General features: G+C 35.8%; 1 protein-coding gene and 1 long non-coding RNA gene across 9 annotated transcripts in view; one reads left to right on the top strand and one right to left on the bottom strand.

Moving 5' to 3' along the window:
- Window positions 1-516: 516 nt before the first annotated feature.
- Window positions 517-2,716, top strand: LOC144968015 (uncharacterized). Its single transcript, XR_013644499.1, has 2 exons — window positions 517-862; window positions 925-2,716. It is a non-coding gene; the product is annotated as an uncharacterized LOC144968015 (long non-coding RNA).
- A 1,964-nt stretch (window positions 2,717-4,680) lies between these two features.
- Window positions 4,681-16,773, bottom strand: part of LOC144968014 (sperm-associated antigen 17-like) — a 54,231-nt gene continuing 42,138 nt past the window's right edge. For all 8 annotated transcript variants that reach the window (XM_078905947.1, XM_078905948.1, XM_078905943.1 and 5 more), the window contains 5 exons: window positions 15,326-15,468; window positions 14,318-14,578; window positions 13,463-13,607; window positions 12,325-12,465; window positions 4,681-6,054 (listed from right to left, as the gene is read on the bottom strand). In XM_078905947.1, coding sequence (XP_078762073.1) covers window positions 6,041-6,054; window positions 12,325-12,465; window positions 13,463-13,607; window positions 14,318-14,578; window positions 15,326-15,468 — 704 coding nt within the window. In that variant the 3' untranslated portion in view covers window positions 4,681-6,040. The remainder of the gene's footprint in view (window positions 6,055-12,324; window positions 12,466-13,462; window positions 13,608-14,317; window positions 14,579-15,325; window positions 15,469-16,773) is intronic.

Below are 16,773 nucleotides of genomic sequence, written 5' to 3'. Positions count from 1 at the left end.
ATTCCATTATTAATGTAAAATCGTAGAAGGATATATATCCAAGATAAGGTGAAATTGTTAGAAAAATATCAAAGCTTTAACATTTAGGGTGCTGGATTTTAATTTTCACTTTGTTTTCATGTAACAATAAATTGTTTTTAGAATTTTGCTTTTGTTCTTGTGAGGCAGATTTACTCATCACAAATTTATTTCTTGTAGAAAATAGCAAATCTTTACCATGGAGTGCCAGTTTTTCTTTATCTTGCCAAGTAACCATAAAATATTTTTAGAGTAGAGTTCTGAGTTTGTTATCTAGACACTTTCTCTCTCTCTCTCTCTCTCTCTCTCTCTCTCTCTCTCTCTCTCTCTCTCTCTCTCTCTCTCTCTCTCTCTCTCTCTCTCTCTCTCTCTCTCTCTCTCTATATATATATATATATATATATATATATATAATTATATATATATATATATATATATATATATATATATATATATATATATATATATATATATATATATATATATATATATATCTTTCTTTCCCCTTCCATCCCTCCCTTTTCTTTCTCATATAAATTTATTTTTAGTCTAAAGATATCACTCCCTCTCCTGTATGTTTATCGAAATTTTAGTTTTGTTTCTGCAGCCACTTGTTATACTGTCAACAATTGGGCATTGTGATTTTATTTTAAGTTGACTGCATCCAGAAAAAAAAATGAGTGAATTTTGCAACATAATTTTTATTTTTTTATACACCTTGTCTAAATACAGTGATGATAGAGTTTTGCTAAAAGGTGGAAATCCATAATGTGGGCTTTTCCTTAGGTTTCCTCCAATTTAGATCCTCTATTGTAATAATTTCCTCTGATTGCTCTTTCTCAATGTCGCTGACCAGAAAAATCTGCGAAACTATGCCCAACCGCAACTGGATTCTGCTTTCTCAAGGCTGCTGTCAAGAAAAGTCTTCTGAACCCTGCCCGATGTATCAGTCCCAGAAGTTTTTTCTCCCCTGTAATTAGAACTCTCGATAATTTAATAATAGTAATTTCTGTAGACATAGCCCTTTTATTCTTAATAGACTACTGTGTGCAGCAAATATTTTGCATGATGCATTGAGTACTTTTTCTCAATTTTGACTTTTTACCACCGTCATCACTTTATATACAGTAAAATTACTTTAAACCGAAAGAAGCTAAACCGAAAAATACCTTAAACCGCAAAGAATTTAATAAATTGTACGAGTTTCTTCATTATCTTTGTATTAATTCTTACGATGAACCGAAATACTTCTAAGCAGGACTTTCTTTAAACCGAAACAACCTGAGAGCACCTTCCCTTTTTCTCTCTCTATTTGTCTTCAACAATTCGGGAAGGTGGCCACACGTAATAATGCCCGGCGATATTAAACAGAGCGTAAGTATAAGATGAGGGTGATGGGTGGGGTGGGGGGGGGGGGGGGGGGGAGGCAAACACTTCAATCACTGCACTTGGGCTTGGCCAAACACCAGGGCATTCACACCACAATCGCACAGACAAAGGAAGACAGCGGTTGACTGGCAGGCAAAAAATGAGGAAAGAGGGGGAGTTGGGGTGTAGAATCACGCAAGCGAGATGTTCTCGCTCGTGTGTTCATGCTTTGGAACTGACTGGATTTTCAACAGGACGATAAGGAGGGGGGGGGGGGGGGGGGTAGACAACTTACCATTGACATGCCGTTTCATTTCCACTTTGTTTAAATGGGTGTGTGAGGGGGGGGGGAGGTTCTATGTAATTAGGCCTTTGAACCTAATGGCTTTTCAACAAAAGAGAGATGTGTAGTAGACAGCTTAGCATTGACACGCCTTTTCATTTCCATTTCACTTCACCTCTGAGTAGCTGCACATCATTCATTATCAATTATCGCACAAGAGCTTTCGATCTTATTTAAGCTTTGCATTTTACTAAAAGATGTCTAAAAGAAAGCACTGTGCTTACACGTTTGAGTTTAAAATCAAAATACTATGTGAAGTCTATGAAAAAAAAAAGTTGATCAAGACGGAGATATGTAAAATACACGACATCCCGAACTCAACTCTTTCAACAATTTTGAATTGAAAACGAAAACCCCCAAAAATATTTTTAAAACACACAAAAAAAAAAATAAAAAAATTAATGGTTACGAAGACAGCATTTATTCAACAACTCCATTTAACGGGAAACCCATGATACGATTAAATGAACAAATTCCTTAAATAGGCTAGTTACTACCCTTGAAAAACATTGCAAAACGGGAACTTGCTTTAAACCAAAATGTCTTTAAACCGAAATGGTTTAGAAGGTCCCCAAAATTTCGGTTTAAAGTAATTCTACTGTAAATATTTACTCTCCCTTTTTATCAGATTTAAGTGGTGATATTCAGCAGTATTAAACCAAAACAAATCTTAAGTTCGAAATTGACAGATTTGGATTTTGAAAAAAAGAAGTTTACAGCGAGTCGAATGAATGTATCGACAAAGGACTATTCTATTTGAAAGCCTGTTATCTGAAATGTCGCTATCTACCATTGCATTGTATTTCCTTTTCTTTAGTTTTTGCTAATCTTTAATTATTATTTTTAAATTACTTTTGAATGTTTTCTAAAGTTTGGCATCCATAAACTTACTGTTAAATGCTGTTGAATGTAAATTCATTGAAGACGATGACATTATATCCATGATAGAGAATAAGAATAATAAAAAATTGTTAAAAATGTAAAAAATGAGTTCCTTGTTTTTTTCCCTAAAAAATGGAGATGCCAATACACGTACTATTATTGCACCTATTAGTTTCCCCTATATATTTTACTTTTGGAAACAGTGATCGGAGGATGTAAAATATATATTATCAATTCAGAAAATGAAAATGTATATATAAAATTATGTTTTTTTTTGGGGGGGGGGGGGGGGGGGTCTTTTGACCTCCCATGGTAGTGGTAGGCAGGGAGGTGTGACTGTTAGTGTGTCTTCTATTCCTCTATATTTCCTTTACTAGTTTGCTTTTTGTCTTTGTCTTGGAATGAGATTTGTTGGTTTTGTTTGGCTGAGGGTGATACAGTCAAATATCGATGACAGCTGATGTTGAGGCAGCTGTGCTGATGGTGATTTCATTGGTCTAGATATAATTAGGTTGCTTTCTTGGAACGTTGCCACATCTCTCTGCATTTCTCTTTATGGGGGCAGTGTGATTCAGCAGTACAGCCTTTGCTTTGTACCCAAAAGGTACCGAGTTCGATCACGCCGCTGCACTGTATGGCTTTGAGCAAGTCACCTCGCCCTAACTCAATTTGTGGCGCTGCACTGTGGCTGAAAGCTGGTTTATCCAGTCTTCCCTTGGAATAGACTCGAGAGACAACTTTCCCCTATCGGATAAGTAAAGGGAATTTATTTTATTTTTTATTATTTTTATAACGTCAATATTTTCTGATCCTGACAATGTTGTTATTGAGAGATTAGATTGTATAATCTTTATATTATTCCAGCATCTCTCCTTTTCTAAGAGTTGATATGATCTAAAAGCATTGCTAATATTAAACATATCTTAAATAATTAGATGCTTCAAGTCTCAATTGTTGCAAGAACTGTTACAGTTACAAGCTAAAGAGTAAGAACAAAGACTTATTTGCCCCTATTTTATACAATTATTTGAGTATTCACATAGTTTGCATTTGAAATCTGATAAGATGTTTATGAAACAGTGCCAGACAAAGCACGATTCCAAAAAAGCAGCCCGCTTTGACTTGGGATCGAACCTTAGGCCTTCTGTTTACTGATTACTAGTCAGACGTGCTACCATTACACCATAGAGGTTGTCCAATAGTGGGACGATTTAAAACTTATATTCTTCATATTACCATTCTGATTTTGCCAAGAAAAGATAAATGTTCTAAAGATGACAGGCATATTCATCAATGGTCAATTGAAATTCCTGTTGTCAACCAATTTGTATTTTGATCATGGCATTGTCAATGCCTTCAACCTCTACTGTATTGCTGAATTCTAGCCTCCTCATACAACGCATTGATTTATTAAATATTTTCACAGTTCAGCACTTAATGTAAACATCTCCTCAGTGACGTTAAAATAAACAGACAATGTAATCTTTTACTATTGGGTGGGGTTTCTGATCTCCCGTAGTGGGCAGGGAGGCACATACTGATACTGTCTTCTATCGCCTATATCTGTTTTCCAACATTCTTTCTGTCTTTGTCTTGGGATGAGATTACACTTGGTTTGTCCTGGCTGGATACCCTAGCTGGGAGGGAAACAGTCAAATTTATAGTTTGAGTTTTGGGAGATGATATTTTTTGTCTTTTAAATCATCTTCCTGTTATGCACTGTATTATTTTTTTGTTTACAAATTAATCATATAATTTGTAAACATTTGAGTGCGTTCCTCTCGGTGGGGACATGCGCTTTTGCAGGATGAAACATTTAAGTGATCTCAAACTAAGTGCACTGATGGTGGTATGCTCTTGGAATCTACATGTTTCCTATTTGAACCAATTCCCCTTTGTCTTACTTTTTCTTGAGTGCTTTAATTGTAATTCTAGAACTCTTTACTATCCCATTTTCTTCCTTTTTACTGGCGCTGATATTATCTAAATGTGTTGCAAGCGCTGTAAAACCTGTAAAAATATAAAACAACCATTTACTACATGTAAGGTAAAAGGCAGGAGTCTGCAGGCACATTTCCACCACGTTTTATTTTATCTTTTTGTAGGAGTAAAGGTATACATTTTTATATTGTGTAAATTTTTTTTCACCAAGGTACAACTCAATGTAAAAACATGTAAAATTCATTTGAAAATCAAATATGCAGTAAGTCAATATAAAGGCTCACTTCCAAAAAAGGCATAATCCAATCAAACTCGTTTTGTATGGAATGTAAGCAACTGTCACCCAAGTACTGCTTTATTTTCCCCCTGATTTAACTAAAAATATCATGAATAAGCCAAGCTGTACGTTATCATCATTATTTATTCAAATCAGTAAAGAATTTAGATAAATCTATGTGAGAGTCAACTTAAAATTTAATGTAGTTTTGATATTTTTTTTAATATTTAAAAAAAATTTATAACTTAAAATAAAGCAGTGCTGTGGTGACAAAAATCATCAAGCTTATTGCTAATTGTATATTAAAAAATTGTAAAATGGAGCAACAACAGTACACATTTAATGATGTCAAAATTCTATCACATTATTGTTTTTCCATTCCACTAAAGACCAGAACTCGCATAAATTATCTGCTATATTGTTTTAGGAAATAAGTATGGATGATCCTAACCTTTCTCTTAACCTCCACCTTCAAATGCCAGGGAAAGAAAAAAAAGGAGAAACCAATATAATGTCTTAATAGTTACTAAGAGTTTATAATATCAATTATAAAACATATACTACAATAGCTGAAAACGGAACAATTGAAAACGTTTTTTAAACAAAACAAACAAAACTAAACAAAACCAAAAACAACAACAAAAATATAGAAATAAAAAAAATACTAAGTGAATGACAATATTCAAAACTCCATCCACCCCCCCGAATCAACACAAATTCATATTGGGGAAATAATTCTTTCATTTTTAGTTTAAGAGGTTTCTAAATTAGTAAGCAATTACAACAAATAGACGTAAAAAGAAGACCAATAAAGAGGCATTGGAGACTTAAGATTTTTTTGCCTGCTTTCTGTTCAAATCTCTTTTCTTAAACGGGCTGATTTGAACACCATTATTACTGAAATTCATTAAGGGAGCGGGTGGGGGGTGGGGGGGGGGGGGGTTCTTAGAAATATCCCATTCCACTTACTCTTGATCACTCTTCTCCCCAATATCATTACTCCTCTTACAATTTTTTTTCTTTCTGAGTCATATCTGTAATCATTATAGAGGGCCAAGTTTGATGAGAAAAGTGTGCATGATTTAAAGTAAAATGATTTGTTTTAAAATAAAAATTTGTTATCTATTTATCACAGACAAGGATTCAAACATTATAATGCTAAAATTGCTATATAAACTTCATGAAGATTTCCTTCATTCTTGAAAGTCAATTCATGATGTGACACCTGGAATATGGGCGAAAAAAAAAGAGAAATAAAAATTAGACAACTCCAGCGAGACACATAAAATGTATCATGAAAATCTGAATGATGTAAAATCCAAATTAAAATAAGTCTCATACACAAATTATTTATACCTATTTTGTTTGAATTAGGGGAGCTGCAAGGTCTGGACCGGACGTCCCGCTTGCTGAAAGGAAATTGATGTGCATTTCGAACCCAACACCTCTCATTTCCAGGTGCATTGATTGCCGCGTAATTCTGTCTGACAGAGAGTATTGCATATGGCCTCTCATGCATTATTGTGTCCATAACAGCACCTTCCCGTGGTGTTCCCCGTTTCTACTGAGTTTGTTATGGGCGCGACCGAGTCCCCGGCGGTATAACCGGGCTAGGGAGTAGGTGGGACCCCTTCCTCTTAAGGTGCAGGAGACAGAACCCACCGATGAGTGGTACACTCTCTGCTCCTCACCCACCCACCTCACACTCATTCTGTAGTGTGGTGTCCTCTGTATGTCCTTACTTTTCTTAATCTACCCCTATAGCTCATACTTGTTTCCTAGTGCTGTAACTTTAACACTTCTATACTCCCTCTTTGGTCGGCCTGTGGCCCATGTCTTCTGCATGACTATCTGTGATTGATTGTAATCATGTATCCTTCTTAAAAAATTGAGATTTTTAGGGAAAGGGCTGGTATCCCTTTGTTTAAGGCCCACAGAATCTCTCATCGACACAAATGACCCAGGACGTGACGATCCTCTGTTTATGAAATATGGCCCTTTAAGCAGAAAGAATAACTGAAATTGATAACTGCAAGCCAGGAAACAGTAGGTGGCGGGGAATGGGCGACCGTCAATCATGAAAGAGACTGTGGGAAAGACAAAATGAAGGCTACTTGACTAAACCCTAAAAAAATTAATTATATGAGGAACATGCATCTGCAGCTCAAAATAAGTCTCATACACAAATTATTTATACCTATTTTGTTTGAATTAGGGGAGCTGCAAGGTCTGGGCCGGACGTCCCGCTTGCTGAAAGGAAATTGATGTGCATTTCGAACCCAACACCTCTCATTTCCAGGTGCATTGATTGCCGCGTAATTCTGTCTGACAGAGAGTATTGCATATGGCCTCTCATGCATTATTGTGTCCATAACAGCACCTTCCCGTGGTGTTCCCTGTTTCTACTGAGTTTGTTATGGGCGCGACCGAGTCCCCGGCGGTATAACCGGGCTAGGGAGTAGGTGGGACCCCTTCCTCTTAAGGTGCAGGAGACAGAACCCACCGATGAGTGGTACACGCTCTGCTCCTCACCCACCCACCTCACACTCATTCTGTAGTGTGGTGTCCTCTGTATGTCCTTACTTTTCTTAATCTACCCCTATAGCTCATACTTGTTTCCTAGTGCTGTAACTTTAACACTTCTATACTCCCTCTTTGGTCGGCCTGTGGCCCATGTCTTCTGCATGACTATCTGTGATTGATTGTAATCATGTATCCTTCTTAAAAAATTGAGATTTTTAGGGAAAGGGCTGGTATCCCTTTGTTTAAGGCCCACAGAATCTCTCATCGACACAAATGACCCAGGACGTGACGATCCTCTGTTTATGAAATATGGCCCTTTAAGCAGAAAGAATAACTGAAATTGATAACTGCAAGCCAGGAAACAGTAGGTGGCGGGGAATGGGCGACCGTCAATCATGAAAGAGACTGTGGGAAAGACAAAATGAAGGCTACTTGACTAAACCCTAAAAAAATTAATTATATGAGGAACATGCATCTGCAGCTCAACTCCTGATGTTATGCAGCTGACAAGGAATACAGGTTAGGGTGGGAAGACAGACCAGAGACTCCCCAGCATGCCATGACAAACAAAAGGAAAGCATACGAGCTCGGACGTCGCCTCGGAAAAGGTCCGCGCCAGACAGTGAGTACCCAGGCTGATCTGCGCGAAAAGTCAGCTACTGGGACAAATAAATTCCACAAACATTTGAATATTTTACAAATTAACATTTGTGGAATCAGGAATAAAAAGACAGAGCTAAAGAAATTATTAAATGAAAAGGAAGTTCACATTGCTTTACTTCAGGAAACCCTGTATAAAAATAGCGATCCATATATTGCTGGTTATACATACTATACCTGCAAATGTGACGACTGCCGTGGTGTTATTACTTATATAAGAAATGACATCACGGGAGATGTTACTTCTAAACCATCACAGAACTCAACCGATGTACAGAAAGTCACCTTATGGCACCTAAATAAGAAATTTACCATTTACAACATTTACAACCCTCCACGGTGTACTATAAACCTAACAGATCTAAACAGTTCCCAATACAACAACACAATAATTGCTGGTGACTTCAATGGCCACTCTCCACTATGGGGATACAAAAATTTAAACAACACAGGAAAAGAACTAGAAAAGCTTTGCAATACAACCAACCTCACCATTTTACAAAATGCAGACTCAGTCCCCACCCTTCTTCACAGAGCTCATATGTCCCTGAGTCATCCCGATCTAACCATCATCTCCTCTGACCTTCTGAATTCTTGTCACATTAAAGTCCTGGATGAAATAGGCAGTGACCATAAACCAATTTTAACACAAATAACAGTTCAAACACAGAAGAAAACATTTGAGCAGAAATCCAAATGGAATTTCAAGAAAGCAAACTGGGATGTTTTCACAGCAACATTAGATGACCAGCTTCCAAAAATTACAGATACATCAAGTGTAGAACATTTAAACGAAGCCCTCACCAAAGCCATTCTTGCAGCTGCAAAAGCAGGAATTCCAAGAGGTAGTCGACAGAATTACAAACCCTTCTGGAGCAAAGAAATTGAAAAAGCAGTAAATGCAAGAAAGGAAACAAGGAAAAACTTAGAGGAAAACAAAACCATTAAAAAACAGATGAGTACAATAAAGCATCGGCAATTGTCAAAAGAACTATTAACAACGCTAAAAGAAAGAAATGGGCAGACACATGCGCTAATATTGACCTCAATCAAAATGGGAAAAAAGCATGGGCCTTACTTAATAATCTTAACAATGAAACCCGAAAACCAACCCAAAGCCCATGAAAACTACAGAAGGAACAATCGTAGATGACCAAAAAAAAGCCATGATCTTCAACAAACATTTTGCTTCAGTAAACAAGGCATCAAAAAGAAGTGAAAAGGACAACAAATTGATTAAAGACCTTAAACATCAAGAAAAGGCCCCAAAAGCTATCTCATACCTGTTCAAAGAGGGCTTTACCATGTTAGAACTTCACAGAGCTATGAAAAAACTCAAGTTAAGGAAATCCCTGGACCAGATAAGATACACAATGAAATGCTCTTGCATCTTAGCGTGAGAGGTAAACAGATGCTTCTCAAACTTATAAATCTAACATGGGAGACAGGAATAGTACCAAGGGGATGGAAAAATGCTATTATAATTCCAATCTTAAAGAAAGATAAACCACCCGACGAAACGAAAAGTTACCGACCAATATCTCTCACCTCATGTGTTGGAAAGATCGCTGAGAGAATGGTAAATAACCGATTATACTGGTGGCTGGAGACATGTGGCCTACTAAATAAATATCAGGCAGGCTTTAGGATAGGGCAAAGAACAGAAGATCAATTGTTTAGATTAAGTCAAAAAATAATTGATGGCTTTCAAGATGGAAAACATACAGTCGCGGTTTTTGTTGATCTCCAACAAGCCTATGACAAAGTATGGAGGAAAGGGTTGTTATAAAAAATGATGGACTACGGAATTGATGGAAATCTCTACTTCTGGATTAAACAATTTCTCAGTAACAGAACAATCCAAACAAAAATTAATAACGGACTGTCAAACAGAGAAGTATTAGAGGAAGGTCTCCCACAAGGATCCTGCCTCAGCTGTACTCTCTTTCTTATTTTTATAAATGATCTACCAGAAGTATTACAGACAGAAAAGGCCCTATATGCTGACGATTTAGTTATGTGGTATACTACGAAGCACCTACCAATAGCCTCCAATAGAATAAATGAAGATTTAGAAAGCTTAAACACCTTCTGTGATAAATGGAAATTAAAAGTTAATTGCAATAAAACAGTCTACTCTATATTTACTAAGAGTCATCCTGTTTCCAAGAAAGAAATAACACTCTCCATCCAAGGCCATCGACTCGCGAAAGAAGAAAACCCCACATATTTGGGCATACAGTTAGACAGACAACTATCTCTGAACAAAAACACTCAGAATGTAAAAATTAAAGCCACAAAGAGACTCCAGTTACTAAAACGACTAGCCAGTACTAATTGGGGAGCAGACAAAAACTCGCTTCGACAACTCTATTTAGGCTATGTGCGTTCCGTCATGGACTACAATTTAGCCCTCCAAAATGTAGGTAGTAAAAACACACACAAAACCTTGGACAGAGTACAAAACCAAGCCCTTCGCTTCATCTCCGGTGCCCTGAGATCGACACCCACAGCAGCATGTGAAATACATACTAATGTGGATTCACTTGGACTTCGCAGAGAATCAGCAGTGCTTGAAATGGTTGAAAGATACAAACGAAAAGAGGAAAACCATCCAAACAGAATTCTGGCAGAGAAATGGAAACCAAGAACAAGATTAAAACAAAAATCCCTGCTACACATTGCTAACAACTTGAATGAAAGACACAGACTCCCAGAAAACAGAGAAAAATCTATTTTAATCAGTCAAAAACCTCCATACGCCGAACTAAAACTTCCAAAAATAAAGACTAACCTCATAGAAGAAACAACAAGAAATAAAAACAAATCAGATATACAAACATTAGCAATGAAGACAATACAAGAATACCCAGACAACTGGATACATGTTTACACAGAGGGATCTGCCACAAAGGAACTAAAAATGCTGGGTATGGGTTTGTAGTAGAATACCCAGATAAAACCTGTGATAAAATCCACAATTCTTGCGGAAGCTCCTGCTCAAACTACGAGGCAGAGGCAGTTGCAATAGAAGCCTCACTGCGACACCTCTCTTCTGTTTTCCAGCTAAACCCTTCAAAACTTCAAAACACTGTCATCTTCACAGACTCCAAATCGGTTCTCCAAGCTCTCGATTTAGATAAACTCTCCTCAACGTTCAATAGTTTAAGATCTCAACTAGATGAATTCCTTACAACACACAGAGTAGACTTATCTCTCCAGTGGATACCGGGACATTCAAATATACCAGGAAATGACAATGCAGACAGACTAGCCAGACTCGGATCAACACTTTTACAACCATCAATTCCAGTATCCTTAGACACAGCGAAACAAATAATCAAAACAAATAAGAGAGAAGAATGGATGAACAGTTGGGCAATGAGCACCACGGGTAGATGTATGTTTTCCCATATGACCACTCCTGTAAAGACTGATTGCCTAAATAAGCTCAGAAGACACCAGCAAAGCATCATCTTTCAACTAAGAACACAACACATACCGCTCAACAACCATTTAAGCAAAATTACAAAAGACACATCCCCTTCCTGCCCCCTATGTCAACACCCCAATGAAACAGTAACACACCACTTGCTTGAATGTCAACCTCTTGAAGACCTGAGATGCACATTCCTCCCACCAAATCCAAGCATCAGTAACACACTTTATAGTCACCTGGAACAACTACAAAAGACATCTAACTTCTACGTCATGGCACAAGACCGAAGGGCTAGAGCTCAGGTGGTCGCTGGTTCGGATAAGTAAGTAAGTTTGAATTAAGATTATACTTGTCTCAAATATGGATTTCTTCAAGAAATCAGACATATAATTGTGTGACATTCGCAAATAATAAATGCCATTTCTCTCTCTGTTATACCAACGTTTTCAGATATTCAAGGCGTATTTTTTACTGCTTTACTTCAGTAAGAAATTGTTTCAAGTCCACTGAAAAAAAAGAATAAATAGATAAATATGGCACATTCACAGATTCATCATGCACAATACACCTTCACAATGCTTCATTTATTTCCCAACCAAGCCGTATTGAACTAAACTTACAATACCAGGGCCAGAGTCCTTCGATAATTGTCAGCCAACTGGTCTTATCATTGTCACAAAACGAGACATGGACAACTGAACTTTGCTCCGTCTGGGTCTGTTAGATCTGGTAGAAAGTACTTTGTGATAGACTAGCATCCTATCCAAAGGGTAGCAATTAATTGTTAATGTCCATTTCATACTACAAAAACCGGGATAAATTACGGCTGCATGAGCCTCAGTGGTCGAAAGGACCACTTAAAAAAAATCTCACCCATTTGATGAGGATCTCTCCTGGGCCGGATGATACCAGATGAAGCAGGAGGTCGGGTGGACACAAGTCGACTACTTGTCTCCCTCATACCATTTGTCACGGCTCTTGCAGGGTTATCAAATTCATGGGCAGTCAGGATAGCTAGTGTTAATATGTTAAGCATCAATAACATAAGCGAAGATTACGAGCAGGTCAAATAATTTGCTTTTTTTCCTCATAATTTTATCTTTATATATTTTGGTGTCGAAATAAAACAATTTTATCCTTATCAACTTGTTTACCAATGGTAATGGTAACCAGTTCATATTCTTTTAACTTTTTCTCATTCAAAAGTCTATGAAATTACGATATTTCATATGTCTCTCAGTTAAACAGAATTAGATTTTACAGGAAATGTTAAAAGCAGACTACATTTAGATGAAATTCTTTTAAAATAATAAAATATTTTAAATATAATTCTAAATATCAAAGACATAAAATATAAAAAAATTGGGTCAAAAGAAAAATGCATAAGCTATTTTACAATTCTATTAGTAGTATTAGTAAAAAACTATAATGCGTATTAATAAAGTTCATTATTATTGTTATATTCAAGAGATTTAATAATACAGTTAAGGCATATCATAATTTATTTGTTTTCATCACAGGATAGTGACGACTCAACAGCGATTCTTATTTCTTTCATAACAGACTAGATGTGACATTAATTCCCCGCAACCTCAAAAGAATTATAAAATAACAACAATGAAATCATGATGATGATGATAATGATAATACTAATATTTACTTTTTAAACATTATAATAATAATGATGATGATAATAATAATAAAAATAATAATAATAATGATAATTTTAAAAAATAAAATAATAATAGTAATAATAATAATAATAATAATAATAATAATAATAATAATAATAATAATAATAATAATAATAATAATAATAATAATAATAATATAATAATAATAATTATTATTATAATAATTATAATAATAATAATGTCAATAGAAAGAAAGTATTTTTCCAAATATATGAAGTTAAGCCAAATCATAACTTAAAAGTTGTGCATTCAAAGTGAAGGGAGCAGGGTGAATAATAGACCCTGTCATGATGAAGCAGAACTATCTGAAAGGATACTGGCTACAACGGGCACTTCCAGCAGGTCGGTCTCTGTGACAATTTCCAACACGTGGCCCAGACTACCTACTCCAGACTCTCCTTCCACTCCATTGGCAATGGCATAAAGTTCCAAACTCAAGTCAATACTCATGCCAGCCGCAATCTGTAAGAGGCAGGATGTTATTGAGTGCATAATAATATATTTTTCTTTTAATATTTAGGAGTAAAACGCGTAAGGCACCCATCGGTCATACAAGTACAAGTGTTAAAAATATGATAAAAAGATCATGCACTGTGAAAAAGGACAAATATTACTAATATTATTAATTGGCTTGGAAAAAAAATTATTTGAATTTATATCCACTTTGGCATTCGCTTTAACAAGTGTAGCTTCTTTAAATTTTCACTTCGTCTCACTGTAGCTAGAGCAGGACTTAGGTCTCACTGACAAATCTCAAAACTTAGACTTAGACCACATGAAACATTCCCCATAAACTACTCCAGGGGCAATCGTGTTGAGAAAATTTCAATAAAAAGAGAATAATAAATCAAAACTCGTAACAGAAATAAGTTTTTACACAAGAAGGCAAAACAGTAAATGGGAATATGTAGATTGGAACAACACGAAAGGAAGTAAACTCTCTCACCCTATTTAGGTTCTTTCATATAATTCATATTTTAATCCCTGACTTGGGTTTCAATCTAGATTTTTAGCTTCTTTCCAATAGTCACTGAAGACCATAATGATAAAACAATTATTCACTTTTGTAGGTGTTCAATACCTCAATATTTTTGAGAAAAATGAAAACGATATTAAAACTGAAAAGATTAATATAAATATTAAAAATAACATATCAGACATTTTAAACGTACTGGTCCTGGTTTGTAAATGACTCTCAAGCCAGTGGCTGGTGGTGGTTGACGAATTTTGAAACGGCAGGTGTCCACACCAGTGTTCTTCAGCATCACATTAAAGGCATAGGTACAGCCCTCCTTCAGCACCCCAAAATTGACGCCTTCAGGCTGGCAAATCAACCCTCTCATCTGTTTCAATTGTTGTTGTCCCTTAGTGTTGGCTCCAGCTACCAATGAGTTTTTCACCTGCCGACGGACTGGGTCTTCTATTTGCATATACTGTGGAAAATAAGTAGGTGCATTAATTATGTGTTGATAAGTACTACGAGTACATATATGAAATATATTCAGATAAGGTAGGCCATGAACCTCTAATTGCGTTCTGCTTTTAATCACCGAATGCCTTTTAAAAAAGGGAGTCCTTCAGGGCCATAGTTTATCCAAATTTCTATAGCTTGAAATGGACAATAGCAATTGCTTGCTACCAAACCTAGCTACCCAATCACTGCTGGGTGGATAGGGGGGTCAGAAAAAAAAAATCTCGACTGCACCCTGCATTGTACAAAACTACATTCACTCATCTTAATTGAAATGTACCTACTGATTAAGCGCACATTTCATAATGAGGACTTTAAAACCAGTTTTTAAGATCTTGTTTACATCAAAGTCAGACCTAGGTAGTAAGCCAGATTTTAACCTGCTTATCTATCTTAACATCAACTTAACATTAGGATAATTTCAATCTAGATAAACTAATAGAATTATATATAGCAGCGATTCTGTCATTGGCAGTGAATCAAACTGAGCAACATTGACGAAACTCCAGTAAATTACGTATTCTATAAAAAGAAATTGGATGAGAGGTCTTTAAAACATTGACTGAGCGGGCGTCCTTATCTATGCAAATGGCATTTAGCCATAAAGGTATATCGATTCTTGTATCATTTTATGCTTTTTTTTCGGGGGGGGGGGGGGGGGGGGGGGGGAGGTAAGGTAGAAAAAAAATGGTTCTAAAGTAATTTTTACCCGAGTATTAGGCTGTGCTCCTGGGCGTCCTCCTTTTATGGAAGTCGGAAGAGTGACAGACTCTGTCCTAGGCTCTCCCAGTACGTTAGTAGTTAGGGACTTGAGGTGATTCAACTCACGGTCTGTGCTTTCCATTTCAGTGCCTGGTGACATGGGAAATTCTAAGATGTAATTCATGCAGCTATTATTTTAAAAAAAAGATAATGTCATGGTGACAATAAAGGATAACCATCCATTTCTACAGTGATCATAATTCACTACAAGAAGGTAATCATGGCTATATCATGGTAGTCGTCTTCATAATATTTTAAAAAATCTTTTAAAATGGCAAGAAAGCAAAAGATAATTTAAAGAATCATTTTAAATCATAACGACTGATATTTTTAAGTATGAACAGTGGTTTACAAGAGTTAAATCATCATATATAATATTTTTAAATGTTTTAAAGGAAATAACTTTGATTTTACAAGGAGATTTCAAAATTTATCTTCATTTATATAGAGCAGAAAACGAGAGGCAAGTAAAAGAAAAATTAATGAGATGCACTTGGGCCTCCCCCGCCCCCCCCCCATCCTCCCCCTCTCTTTCTATCTTTTTTGTTTTGTTTTTGAATAAGACATTATTACTCTCGACAAGTAATTAAATGTATGTAAGAAATGATTAGAAAAAAAAAATCAATAGCCAGAGATCATAACAAAGAGGAATCAATAGAGAATGATGAAATGATGGCAACAGAACATGAGCTGAAATATGAAAACATTAAACTTTTGAGACCATGCAATTATTTGAAACGTTTTAAACAAACGTGTCTGAGGATGCATAAAAAAAATGTCACGGAGTTATGGAGATGAATTATCATGAACCAAAAATATTTGATAGACTATTTTCTCCTCAAAACTATTTGGTTACAAAATATCGTTTGACATAATACTAATGATACCATCGATGATGATGATGATGATGATGATGATGATGATGATGATGATGATGATGATGATGATGATAATGATGATGTTGCAGCTGGGAATAATCATGGTGGTGATAATGGTAATAATTATTACTTTGATAATATCCAAGTATAAACTTGAACGATAAATTGTAATCAATACCAACACATGCAGAGTGTAAATAGACAAGGGTAATGACAAATATATGAAGATAAAATGACACAAGGTTGCTAAATTATTGACAGTGTCATTACAGATTAATTAAAGTGTGTTCGTTTACTTAACATTAAAATTCTCGCGTACCAATATTGGAAAAAATGAAGACAAAAGCCATTTTCAAAAATGAAAAAACCTACCAAAACAAACAAACAAACAAAAAAAAAGAACCCAAATAAAAAAAACCCCCAAAAAACAAGAAAAAAAACCAAACAGACAAAACAAAAATCCCAAAATCAAAACAAAAACAGAACAGAATAAAAAACAAAACAAATAAACTATATA

The sequence above is a fragment of the Berghia stephanieae genome, chromosome 3 (assembly GCF_034508935.2).
Source record: "Berghia stephanieae isolate SIO BIC M18660-M18661 chromosome 3, UCSD_Bste_1.3, whole genome shotgun sequence".
NCBI lineage: Eukaryota > Metazoa > Mollusca > Gastropoda > Nudibranchia > Aeolidiidae > Berghia > Berghia stephanieae.
Note: the sequence above shows the minus strand (reverse complement) of the source record. Positions and strands in the feature narration are given on the sequence as shown.